Here is a 13807-nt window from a genome sequence, read left to right on the forward strand (position 1 = left end):
GATCAGATTGTTCAGAGCCCCATGCAATCTGACCTTGGATGTTTCTAGGGATGGGCCAGCTCTAACATCTCTGGGCAAGCTCTCCCAGTTTTACTGCCCTTGTCATAAAAAATTTCTTTCTTCTATCTAGTCTGAATCTACTCTCTTCTACTTTAAACCCATTACCCATTGTCCTGTCACTACAAGCCCTACTAAAAAGTGTCCCTGTATTTCTCATAAGCCCCCTTTAAGAGGCTGCAACAAGACCTCCCTGAAGCCTTCTCTTCTCTGGACTGAGTACCCCCTCCTCTCTCAGCCTGGAGAGGTGCTCCAGCCCTTTGACCCTTTCTGTGGCTCTCTTCTGGACCCATTCCAACAGGTCTATGTTCTCTTGTGCTGAGGACTCCAGAGAGATGCACAGTACTGGAGTCTGACCAGAGTGGAATAGAGGGGCAGAATCACCTCCCTTGACCTGCTGGTCATGTTTCTTTTGATGCAGCCCAGGATCCACTTTGCTTTCTGGGTTGCAAGTGCACAGTGCCAGCTCGTGTCCAGTTTGTTGTCCACCAAAACCTCAAAGTTCTCATCAGGGCTGCTCTAAGTCCATTCTCTGCCCAGCCTGTGTTTGTGCTTGGGCTTGCCCTGACCCACGTGCAGGACCTTGCCCTTGGCCTTGTTGAGCTTCATTGCATGGATCCACGTGCCAGGCCTGCTGGGCCCCTCTGCATGGGCTGCCCTCCCTCCAGCGTGTTGTGCCATCTGCAAACCTGCTGAGGGTGCACTCAGTCCCACTGGCCATGCCACTGACATACATGTGTGTGAGGATTATTTTGCAGAAGCTTTCTGTAGAACAAATTACTATAATTTTGCACAAGTAGCAGAGTGGATTTTTTTCAGGAGTTCTGTGGTTTTATTCAGATATTTATTATCCTCTAAATAATGCATATTCTTTTTTTTTTTTTTTTTTTTAGTGTAAATGTATCATTTAATATTTCAGTTTAAAATAAAAAGAAATCTGATTTGTTGTGTTTTTTTCAGGGTCACATGGAGGGGGAAGTTTGGGGTCTAGCTACTCATCCTCATTTACCTATTTGTGCCACTGTAAGTGATGACAAAACCTTAAGAATATGGGATTTATCTCCTAGCCATTGTATGTTAGCTGTTCGCAAATTGAAAAAGGGTAAGATGCTTAGTATGAAAAATATTTACTGATGAAATTGACATTTACAAGCATTATGAATCTTTTGAAAGCAGGAATTGAAAGCAGAATAAATTCCTTTCTTTGCTCAAATTATTTTATTAATGCTATGGTCACGAGTTATGTAGCCCTTAAGCTAATGAATCTGCACAAAAAATTCTGTGTAGTGCTGTTCTGAAGATTATTTGCACTTGTAACTTATTTAAGTCAGTGAATTAACAATAAAAGTTGAGTCAATTACATAAATGCTATGTTGCTTATAATATTGCAAGGCTTTTTTGAGACTTTGAATCTAGAAATTTTTGGAAGAAATCTTAGAAGAAATGTAATTTTCTTTGTGAATGTTTGAAGGATCTAGAATGTCAAGAAAAGAGAAATCATAAAATTTTTACTTGTTGTTTAGGATATAAATAAATTGTATTTTGACAGATGGAAAATCTGTTTTAAGTGACATCATATAAGGTGATTTTTTTCAGGATTAGGTGAAACTGGCCCTGACAAGCTTCTAATTCTATGTATGCTTTGCTAGATAAAGGAATACAGTAGGCTTTATCTGTTTGGCATGCAGCAATGCAGTTTGATTCAAACATAAGGGGAAGCTTAATTGAAGATGATTTAGATTGACAAAATAAATGTAGAAGAGATACAAGCTCACATAAGCAGAGATTCTAGTTGGTGAACTCTGCTCAAGTTTTAAAGCTGATATTAATATATTTAAGTGTACTTTTGGCAAAAAACGTCTCTATTTGCTGATGAGACACATTTTGAGATGCTTTGGCAATCTTAAAAAGTTCCTGTGTACTGTACAGAAAAAGATGTATGCTTCTGCAGACTGAGTAATGGAATTGAAATAATACTTGTTAATGATAAAAGGCAGATTCAGTGACTGTAAGAAAAATGCCTGTGTAGGTCAGGAGTAACTTAAAGAGCAGAAGGCTCAGGATGTTGTTGAATGCAGGATGACAATTACATGTGATAGTGAGGTATTTTCCCCAAGACATAGTGCAGTATTCATAGAAATTACAACACAAAAATCAGGGTATTTTTGGTGTACATTTCTCATCTGTGTTCAGCTGAGTATAATTAAACTAAAAGTTGAGAATGAAGAAAGGAACTACAGGATAATAAATGCAAAGCCTTGTGGTGAAGCCATCTAAGTAAAGGATTTCAGTCTCCAGGTTAATCAGAGGAACAAATAGTAGGGGAAAATATGTATGCTAACAGAAAATTCTGACATGAAAATAAATCTATAAAAGTTGACCATACATAAATTTAAATTGGAAATTAAACTGTTTTTCAAACAACCCTGGCATGTTTATTGGAGGGATTCTATGACTTAGTGAGTTATTGTTTGTGATAGCAAATGACTGAATTCTGTGAATCCAGAGGGTCTTTTCCAGCTGTGTTCTCCTTATCAGAGCAAATGGTAACAAACAGGCAGCACCAGATACAAAGAAAGAGATCAAGTTAGAAATATACAGACAATAGTGATTAATCTGTATTACTAATGTAGAACAGATATCAATTAATATGCAAATTCCAAGATTCTGGGCCTGTGTACCTGTTTGTATGCTGTCACAACTTGGAAATTATTTTGGCAGCATCTGGAAAACTTCCTTGGAAGTTTTCTAGGATAAGAATAGCTTTCCTGTGCTAATGGAAAAATAGATCTGAAAGAAGGATAATGCACTGTAAATGTATCTGAATGCAATTTCTTTATTTCTCATAGGAGGCAGATGTTGCTGCTTTTCTCCTGATGGAAAAGCATTAGCTGTTGGTCTCAACGATGGAAGTTTTTTGATAGTTAATGCAGATACCCTGGAGGATTTGGTCTCTTTCCAGCACAGGAAAGATGTTATTTCAGAAATCAGATTTTCTCCTGGTGAGTGATTTCTTTTTTTAAATGAAAATTCTAATACCAAGGTTGTTCAAGTAAGACTTAATCACATTTAAGAGATAAAAGTAGTGAAGATTTGTAGTAGTTTTAGATGTAAAAAATAGGTCAGTAAAACTAATACTAACATTTTGAAAGACCATGGTGTGACATCCTGTGTTGCTTACTTAAGGATGAGATTATTGGAATATGTTTGCCTATAGTAACCTCCTGAATACAACAGCCAGTTTGAAATTGTGAATATCCAGCAGCTCCCTAGGGTTGCACTTTATGACCTGCATAAGTTTGGCACATCACTGATGTTGCTCTTATCTAATAAGAATACTTGAAACTGATGTGTCAGAAACTCCTGGCAACTTTTTTTTCTTTTTCTTATTTTTCCCCTCTTAGTACTCTAAGTGAGGCTAGGTTTTTTTTCCAACATTATAGCTCATATTTTAGGAACTCAAAATGCATAGCCTACTTTAGTTAAAATACTCATCTGTTGGAGAAATTTGATGCAAATTACTGATACCAATTCCCATACAACATTACTTTCTGGTTCCCTAAGCCTTATCATTCTCTGAATACCATAAATGCTTAAAATTTCAGCAAATGGTTTTTATTGTTTGAAAATGCAATCATACCATAGTTTTCTGTTTAATGCTGATTATGTGAAATGAAAATCAGTTTGTCAGAGAATATGTATAAATTAGCAAGCTGATATCAAAAACATCCAAGTTGCATATGGTTAAATTCAGAATTTACTTGTGCTTAATATGACAAACACTAAAATTTTTTGAAAATATTTTGTGTTTGTACTGATGTGTTTTAGGGGCTGGAAAGTACTTAGCTGTGGCATCCTGTGACAACTTTGTAGATATTTACAATGTAATGAGCAGTAAAAGAGTGGGAATCTGCAAGGGAGCCTCCAGCTATATCACACACATGGACTGGGACATAAGAGGTAAGCAGAATTCACTGTAAAAATGTACTGGAAGACTGTTTTCATTATAGACTAACAAAGTACATGTATAGTATGGATTTGTGGTATCACTGACAGATTTGATTCTTCAGCTTATGAATATGCTCTCACAGCATCTGAATAAATATTAAACTCATGATTTTTACTGCCACATACGTATTTAGAAGTTGTGCAATTTGAAGTAAAATGGTTTGTCTCTATAGATTGGTTTGTTTGGATTTTTAAAAAAATCCTTCCTGTTTTATCATTTGACTTCACAAGGGCAGTTAGTGATAGAACAAGGGAGAAGGGTCTTAAGCTGAAGGAGGGTATGTTTAGATTAGATATTAGGAAGAAATTTTTTCTGTAAGTATGGTGAGGCACTGGAAATGGCTGCTCAGAGAGGTTGTGGATGCCCCATCCCTGAAAGTGGTCAAGGCCAGGCTGGATGAGACTCTGAGCAACCTGGTCTAGTGGCAGGAGATTGGACCTAGATGGTCTCTAAGGTCCCTTCCAACCCCAAACATTCCATGATTCTATGTTTCTACTCCTTTAATAATATACTGGGTAATGTGTAAATCAGTTACAAATCTGTAACTCAGGAATATGTATCTTTGTTGTCACACATAGCAGAAAGACTGGATTTCCTGTGTTCCAGGGTATTAATATGTGATCAAAATACTAAATTTAGTCCTGTTTCATTAAAAAGCAAGGCTGTGCAATTGTGCAATATATTTGTTCATGTTCGTATTCCTCTACATAGTAACTTCTGAAACAGTCTGATTTATTTTGAAAGAGTGTTTTAAGTTAGCTTCTTTGAGGATTTTGAAAGAGGACAGAAACTGGTGAGAATTTCCCTCAGAAATGAAGTAGTATAGAGGTGTAAAGAAGTCACCTGCTTGGGATCAGCTGGTGGCCAGGCAGCATCTGTGCTTCTCCATCCCAAAAGCACATGCATCAACAGCCAGTAATCATAAACAAGTTTTGAATTGCCAGTACATTACCCAGTACATGTTGTCTACCATCTGATGGACAGCCATAATAAGGAGAGAAAAGTGATGCATTAGTACAGCTTTCAAAGAGAGGAGAAAGGGTTGTGAATTTAAGGGGTCAAAGGACTTAGATCTCTTTAGAAAACCATACTTCCAGTCCATTATATAGGTATGCAGTTTTTTCCAATAGAAAAAAAAAATGATGCAATGCTGTTAGCAATAAAAAATTCAAACTAACCTTGCTTTTTTGCTTCTGTAAAATGATATCTTCTATGTTAACATACAATATCTATGTCATATGTTTTATAGGAAAACTTTTGCAAGTCAACACTGGTGCTAAAGAGCAGTTGTTTTTTGAAGCCCCTCGAGGGAAAAAACAGACTATTCCGAGTTTGGAGGTGAGGAACTGTACTGCCTTCTTAACTTACTTGCAAATTAGACTTATGATGCAGACTACATAAGAGGGAATGATGTATACACCTGTAATTTTAAACTTTTAAAATAATAAAATATGTAGGGGATTTCACATTTTTCTCTTCAATTAAGAAACAGGCATTTGGCTGATTCATGAAAATCTTACTAGTCTTCTGTGTATCTCTTCTAGTACCTAAACACCTTTGAAAACCTATTGCAGATTACTTAACCTTGCTGTGGAAAACCTCATGTTTGTCTTTATGTAACAATGTAATACAGTTTGCATAATACATATAGGCAAGAGCAGTATATTGTAGTTTTTTTTTTTTCTCAAATATAGAGCGTTGTCATAGGGCAGAGAGCAAAAATGGGTAATTTCCAAATTATATTTTCCATTGTATTTAAAGGCAATGTTGGAAAACATAATTTGTTTTCTTTAGCCTGAAACAGCAGCTAAGGTAAAAATTTTCAAAATACTTAAGTTTTGGAATTGAAATTTCATAGAGGTAAAATTACAGGTCTCAAATGAAATTTTGAATGGTAAAAAAATAAGTGATTAATATATTAAAATACTATCTTTTAGATGTGATGTATCTTTCAGTGCAAGGACTTTTTATTGAAATCGGATATGGAAGAAAAATGCCTAAGAACTATTCTCTGTCTCAAATGTGTTGTTTTGTAGGTAGAAAAGATTGGCTGGGCATCATGGACAAGTGTTTTGGGCTCTTGCTGTGAAGGGATCTGGCCAATAATTGGTGAAGTCACAGATGTAACTGCTTCATGCCTCACGAGTGATAGTAAAGTATTAGCCACAGGAGATGATTTTGGATTTGTGAAACTGTTTCGATACCCTGCTAAAGTAAGTAATTTTCAGCTGTTTATGGAAAGTATTTATTTATAAATCTGCCTTTTCAAAACTCTGAAAATTCATCACTCAGAAGAAAAGAATGCTTTTATATTTTTCTCATTTTGATCAAAGAAAGCATTCAGTATTACATTGCAGTTTGCAATGCATTAAACTTCCAGTGAGTAAGAATGATCATTCCAGGTGAGACTGTAGAGCCATCTCATGCAGTGTCCAGCTGCGGACTGTGGCAAATGAATAGGAAAAATTTTAAGAATGAGGATGCTTTGGAAGACAATGAACATGTCTTTTTCACCTACATTGCATTCATGATTTTAAGGACCTTCATTCTGTCCAATATTAGTATTTTTTTTTCCTAAGATGAAGACCTTTAATAGTGTTTAATCACACATCATAGAAAAGCCATTCCAGAAGCACATTGTATTTTTACTGCTCTTCAAGTACCTCTAGTTTTCCTGTATGTTTCCTGGTAAATGTGAAATGTTGCCATGCTAAGGATGGTAACAGTGCACAAGTACTGACTTAAAATATTCTATGGGAATTTTATTCCAGCTCATATTATTGTCTCTCTTATAAAAAGTGATCCAGTGTTTATTGCTGGAATCTGTTTATAAACTAACTCTTTTATGGTTGATATGAAGATAAGGTTAACATTTCGTGAAGTTGCTATAGGAGGGGCACTTGGCAAATCATGCGTTACAATCATATGAAATACAAAATAGCTGGAGCATGAACCGTAAAGAAGTTAAGATGATGTCATTGTGCTGGCAACATATGTCAGTTTTGTCTAGCAGACTGGGTAAATTTCATCTTTGCCTTCTTTTTTCCCTTAGGGAAAGTTTGGAAAATTTAAGAGGTATGTTGCTCACAGCACCCATGTGACAAATGTCCGTTGGACCTACGATGACAGTTTGTTGGTCACTGTTGGAGGAGCAGACACCTCATTAATGCTGTGGACTTATGAGATGGAAGGACATCGGGATAGCAGGCAGTGTGACAGTGAAGAGTCTGATCTAGATTCTGAAGAAGATGGAGGTCAGTAGTAATTTATACAACTAGCTGGATTATGCTATTTCAAGAAGATTTTATTAATGGAAAACTGAAAATGTAGAAATAATTTATATATTGTTTCTATCTTAAGTAGCAAATACTCTTCAAAAATGTTAAATAAAATTTGGTTTTGGGGAAAGGACTGATAAACTGCTGTGAAGAAAATGATAATGAAGTGTTTGAGTTACTGCTTTGAGTCAGAGTACATAAAGAGACATTTGATATCTTGTAAATGAAAAATATTAAGTATCAATTATACATAGCTACCGAAAATCTATGTTTAAAATAGAATCATCACTGTTGGAATTTGGTCACTAATTCTTAAGAAATTATATTGAAATCTGTATAATGTGAGACCATAGTTACCTTGATGTTATAGCATCTGCTTCCATAACATGGAAACATAGAAGCCTGAAGTAGGCTGATGTTTATGTATCTATTTCAAGGTCACAATATCAGTAGTTATAAAGTGTTAATTCTATTTTGTAGCATTAACTTCTACTGTTTTTTCCATACTTATGTTTTCTTTTTCATGTTACAATTCCAAGGGTTTATGAGCCTCCAGACTTGTTTTCTCTTCTCCCAAGTGTGGTTTTTCCTCCTTGTCAACTCCTCAGTGTTCAAGAATTTTTAAATTATCACTGCTTCTCATTAAATAGCTCTGTGTAATAAATAAACTTCAGCTGTCACTAAAACATGCTAAATGACCAAAAAAATACATTAAGTATTAAAGACATATTAAACATTCATTGGAAAAGAATTTTTCATCACTGTCCTCTTAAAAGTACTGAAGAATACAAAAAGTAATTTAATTGCCTCTAGGAGGACTTCTCAGCCTTTAACTTAGTCAAAAATTGCAATCTTCGGAGTTTCTGTTCAGCCTCTGCTTGAGACCTGTTAGAATATCTTAGCCCTATAATCTTCCCTAGGCTCTGCTGCTTTACACAGAACCCTCTTAAGCTGTGTGTTCAAAAGTACTCTAAAAGAAAGCAAGGTGTGTGAAGATTTACAAGAAAAGACATTGCCATCTTTAGCCACAAAAGTTTCTCTAGGTCAGATCCTATTATTTTCCGTTAGAGTTAAGAAGTATTCACCATCACATTGTTGGTGTTAGTAATCTCTATCTTTGAAAAAACAAAATAATGGAGAGTAAGTGAGAGAGTAAGTGTCCCACATGTTTCTTTTACTATGGTAAACATTATCTTGATGTGCCTTGCTGGCCCTAAGCATTGTGTAGGAACCTTGTGCAAACGTATAGATTCCATGGTAATGGATGGATCCTGGAACTGAGAACAGCCAGGCACTGAATCTTACAGGTCTTAAGAGCAGGTATCAGGTAGTGAGGTTCTTTGTTAGTGACTGTAGTTAAGGCCAACCAAGCAGAAGTGGGGTGGCTTTTAAAGTCCCTTGACTCTTTAGTAATTTTTTTCCCACAAAGATGTTGTAGGGAATTCTTTTTCTTTTAATGTCTTTTATTAACAATGTGCATGATTCCCAGCTACTTTCTTTCTATTGTGTATTTATGTTAGTGATAATTCATGCTATAATTGTTTTTGTAATCTAGTACATTGTTGAAATCTGCACAAATTAAGATTAGATTGTTGCTCTTGTACCTTATTTTGGTTTGATACTCTTCCCTCTGGTTTTGTTAGGTTATGACAGTGATGTGACAAGGGAAAATGAAATTAATTACACCATCAAAGCCTTATCAACAAACATTAGACCAATGTTTGGAATTAAGCCTCATCTGCAACAAAAGGAGCCAACATTGGATGAAAGGTAATTATTAAATTACAATTCTAGCCAAAAACTCAACCTGAAAAGAATAGTAGAACAAAATTATATTGGAATATTTAATTCTTAACTTAGAACGATATGTATAAAAAGAATCTAAATACTTATTTGAAGAAAAAAAGAAAAGTAGCTCAAAGGACTAGGTTGTATCTATTTTTAGAGAGCACAAAAGATTACAAACTATGTATGCATATTTTTATGTCTGGGGAGTTCCTTGAGATGATTGAGTTATTTGCTGGTGTTTAATAATATGTTTTTTTGGAAACTGAAATGCTGACTGGTGGTTAGTGATGGCATTATAGGCGTGAGCCTGTACGATTGTTTTAGGGAAGGACAGCTCTCAGTTTTTTGGTTCTGCCAACAAACTGCTCTGATGAATTCAGCTCCATTTGCTCCTTGCATTACTTCATTCTCTACATAACTTCTACCTTTCTTTGAAAAATTCTGTCTGCAGTGGTTCTGCAGTTTTTATTAATGAATCTTGGAAAATGGAGTTGGTTGCTTCACAGTGTTAGTTTTGTATCTTGGTTCACTACTGTATGCTTTAGAAGAGAATAGGATGGGGAGCAGACTACAATAAACGCAGAAAATAAAACAAATGCAAAATACCAAAAACAATTTATAACCTTTAGAACATTAACTGTTGTGGAATCTGCAGCTGAGCATGGGACCCTGAAAGTTGTTTGTTGTCCACCAAATTGATGTGGACAGTATATGTGAGGAAAAAGGAAGGAGGGATTCCTAATAAGACAACTGGGGAACGCTGATACTAAAGAGAGGGAAGTGAGGAAAACAACAGGGTATAACAGGGTGTAAGCAAATGGGAGAGTAGAAAGTTTTGCAGGAATGTGAGGAGTTCTGTGGCAATGCTCACGCCTCTTTCCACAGTGAAGCTGGAAAAGTCTGTGATACCCTTGTTGAGAAATGCAGTGTGACTTTTGTGGGAGTTTCATATCCTCTTTTGTTTTTAAGTTGTGTTGCTGTAGGAGAGAGTGGGGTGCCTGTGTATAAAGCTGTGGTTCCCTGTCTTGCATTTATGAGAAATGGTCTTTCTCTTTTTTAATTAGATGTATTTGATGTGGAAATCAAAAAGAAATAATGTGCATGGCATGAAAGCTTTGATTAAAGATATTTTTTTTCTTTTTAATGAAATTGTAAACCTCTTGTGTTTTTTTCAAAAGCTCTTTCTGGAAGCTGAGTGAATTGTATTTTTTAGTTTCAGATAAATTACTAAGAGAATTAATTCTGTAGTAAGATAATTAAATTGTGATTAGAATGCAAAATAAGATCATGAAAGAATTCCATTACCTGCATTGTTGAAAAGTTTGGGGCCCTAAAACTTCACAGACTTTTTTTTGGTGAATAATAAAACCAGACTATGGTTACTGTATGTATTTTGACTTCTGTTCTGATGTTAATGTTGTATAAGATTAGTAAATGTTTCAGAAATGTTTTAGTCTACTGTCATAGGTACTAATTTTTTTTTTTTTATTTTTATTACTCTATTTTTGCTTCCTATGAAGGCAGGGGGTAGTAAGGTAAGTTCATGTACATGAAGTCCAGGATTAAATGCATTTTAATAACTTGAGCTGCTTTGGAAAGTAGTTACAATTTGCAACAGAAGCGAGGGATTTACCTCTTTGCTATTAAATAGCATATTAATAGGTAGAAAAGGGTTAAGGGACAAAACATAAGTGCAGTTCTCGCTCTGAGTGGACGTGAGTGAACACTGGAGTATTTGGGAGGAGGTGATCAAAGCTCATACTCCTTTCCTCAATACTTTGGAGTGGCTAAGGAACAGCTTGACTTCACTGTCTGAGCCAGAGAGCTTGCCCAAGTGCTTGTGGATGCCTGCAGCACACAGTTAGAGGTCCAGCATGACACGGGGTGCAGTGAGCACAATGCACAGGTGCCTGGGCTGGCTCTGTGAGCAGCACCATGCTGAGCTAATAAAGCTGCAGGGCTGAAGGGAGCATGACTGCCTTGGCTGCAGCGTTTTGCCAATGCACCTGTGCTGCTTGAGGATCTGAGCTGCTGGATCCACCTCGTGCTCATACATCAGTCTCTGGTGTAGGTGCCTGCATGAGGTTATGAACTCCTGCATCTGCTCTGCTTAGAATACGTGCACATGCAAAAACATGCTGTTAAATTTGCAGCACAGCAAGTCCTTAGGCTGTTAGGCCACCCTTCAGACTTGCAGACTGAGCTGCCTCTGTGACTGAACTCAAGATTTCATTCAGATTCAATTGGTCTAAGGTTTGCTTGCAGTGTTAAATGGCAGCTCTGCTAATGATATAGTATTCTCTAGCAGTGAAATTACCATGCTATATCACTGAAATTGCGATACTTATTTTAACTTCTATTGGAAACACAAAATGGCACTGCTGTGAGGCAGCACTTGGGTTGGTAATTTGAATTATTTATCATTTCTGAATAATAATGTTAATAGATAATATTTTTATGTGAAAATATGTGTACTGTGTGTCTAATTTGGTTGTGTAATAGCATAATGGATACTCAGCAGCACAAAATACATTTGAAAACTGTTTCTATCCTTTACTAAGAGTTCTTTCCTAGTATGTTTTTGTGCTAGGTAAATTACTCAGAAAAAAAGTCTATCATGGTCGATTTTGAAAACACTTCTGACTCTGCTACTCCCTGAACTGCACAGCACTGAAGGTTGGGAGATGCCTGTGGAGAATAATGCTCCAGTCTTACTCTGTTCTTGTACTCCCTGAAGCTGGCTATTTGTGGCTGTGAAAGGGGCAGTGCTGTTCTGTGGTTAATGTACCTTACAGACAAATGGCTGTACCAAGAGATCTCAAAATTGAACAAGCAGGAGTTTCAGTTAAAATTTTTCACCATAAGTTTTAAACATTTGCAAGCAGATAAAACCATTACCTACTCCATGTGCTGAGATCTCTTGCGTGAAAAGAGCCCACTGGCTTATATATTTTGAATTTTTTTTTTCATTCTGCATATACTCCCAGATATAATTCACAACCAGGTGTTGTTGCAAAAGTGCTTCCAATTTTATTTATTTAGTTAGTTTTTTTTTCTTGAGTATTTTTTGTGTGTATAAGGACATATAGACAGATGCAGAAATAGATAACCTATTTTAGATCCTTATGTATTCAAAATGGGAAGCAACCTAAAAAAATATTTACTAACTAGTTAACTAGTCCTTTACAGACTGAGAAGTGAAGAAGTTTTTTTTTTTATTCAATACAGACAGTAAATAAATCTAAATTATGCTTCCAAGGCAGTGAGAGAGAAGGAAACTATTGAAATGAAACATTTTTAATCCAAAGCTCACAACTATCACCTTGTAATTGCCACAGAACGAGAAACTCTGAGATTTTATACAGACATCTTCCATATATGTTTTGCATAAATGAACAGAATGCAGTTACATTTTTCTGTTTGTCAGTCTTGTGATTTGTGATATGAATGCAAAAAATATGAATTCCAGAGCTCTTTTTGTAAAAAATCATCTTTATCTTCTCCTTTCATATTGTCAACTTGTGTGATTTGGGAGAGGGGAGAAGCCAGGAGTCAAAATGAAAAACTATAGCAAGGGACTTTGCACTAGCAGCTTCTTCTCTCTGTTTGCCATATTTGCAGAATAAATTAGATTACAGTAAAGTTTAAATTTAACATTAACTTGAAAAAATCCTAGTTTTAGAAAACAGGGCTTTTTGAAGCCAACCTTTTTGCTCATTGGAATGTATATTAGTGCAGGGCATTAACCTTAGGACTGAAAACCCTGAAATTTCAGTTTTCATTCTTTCTAATCATAAATGTAGTTATTATTAGTTGCTTATATTACAAGCTGTAGACTGGAACAATATGATGGAAAAGAATGGCCTCCCTTTACTTAGAGGTGAGCTAAAACCCAGATCTTTGAAGAATTGAAAACCCAGTTACCAAAATATCAAGGTTTACCAAATAATCTCAATTTTGAATGCAAAGAAAAAAACCTATTCACTTTGTAACTAAAAAAGAAATGTCTAGAGACACAATTGCATGGCCCATTGATGAGATGTGGAAGATATGCATTTGGCTTTTAATCTGTGTAGATTGGTTTTATCAACAGAATCCAAGTAGGCTTTGCTTTACTGCGAAAAAATTTGAATTTTGTACTCCTTGAAGGATTGCATGCTATTGACTGCACAACCTGTTCAAGCTACCTGTGAAAGGTTTAGCTGTTACCTATAGGAATAAATAGTGCATCTGTCTTGCACTGCAAAATAAAGTTAAAACTAATTAGAAAGCATTCAGTAAAATCCATTGTTTTCAGTAGGGGAAAAAATCAGTCGGTAAATTGGTGAGTTGTTAACATTGTGTTCTTAATTTTTAGGAATTTTTTTCCTAAATTGTTCCCTATATTATTTTGCTTAACTTCTAAGTGAAAAAAACTAACTAGTGTTCACCTAGTGAAGTTACTTAGTGGTTCTTAAAAGAGCTTATCAAACCAGTGGAAGTACCGGCTAATGAAACTAATGTAAAGTGCCCATGCATACTACAAATATTAGGAAATAATCTGTACATGCCCACATGCTTTAATTATTAATGAGGGGTTTTGGCTAGCCAAATTATAGGAATTTTCCATCATACATGGCTGAGGAAACCTATCCAGTGCAAAGTATCTTCAATCAACATAAACTGAATTAAGTAG

The 13807-nt window shown here is 35.7% G+C and overlaps 1 protein-coding gene across 5 annotated transcripts in view; it reads left to right on the top strand.

Moving 5' to 3' along the window:
• EML5 (EMAP like 5) overlaps positions 1-13807 on the top strand; it is a 95106-nt gene that overhangs the window by 58192 nt on the left and 23107 nt on the right. For 3 of the 5 annotated variants that reach the window (XM_053980234.1, XM_053980232.1, XM_053980231.1), the window contains exons 21-28: positions 1018-1159; positions 2907-3059; positions 3886-4017; positions 5316-5404; positions 6103-6279; positions 7119-7320; positions 8988-9114; positions 10653-10667. In XM_053980234.1, coding sequence (XP_053836209.1) covers positions 1018-1159; positions 2907-3059; positions 3886-4017; positions 5316-5404; positions 6103-6279; positions 7119-7320; positions 8988-9114; positions 10653-10667 — 1037 coding nt within the window. The remainder of the gene's footprint in view (positions 1-1017; positions 1160-2906; positions 3060-3885; positions 4018-5315; positions 5405-6102; positions 6280-7118; positions 7321-8987; positions 9115-10652; positions 10668-13807) is intronic. The other 2 variants (XM_053980230.1, XM_053980233.1) reach the window with 1 other exon arrangement.

This window comes from Vidua macroura, chromosome 6 (assembly GCF_024509145.1).
Source record: "Vidua macroura isolate BioBank_ID:100142 chromosome 6, ASM2450914v1, whole genome shotgun sequence".
Lineage (NCBI taxonomy): Eukaryota > Metazoa > Chordata > Aves > Passeriformes > Viduidae > Vidua > Vidua macroura.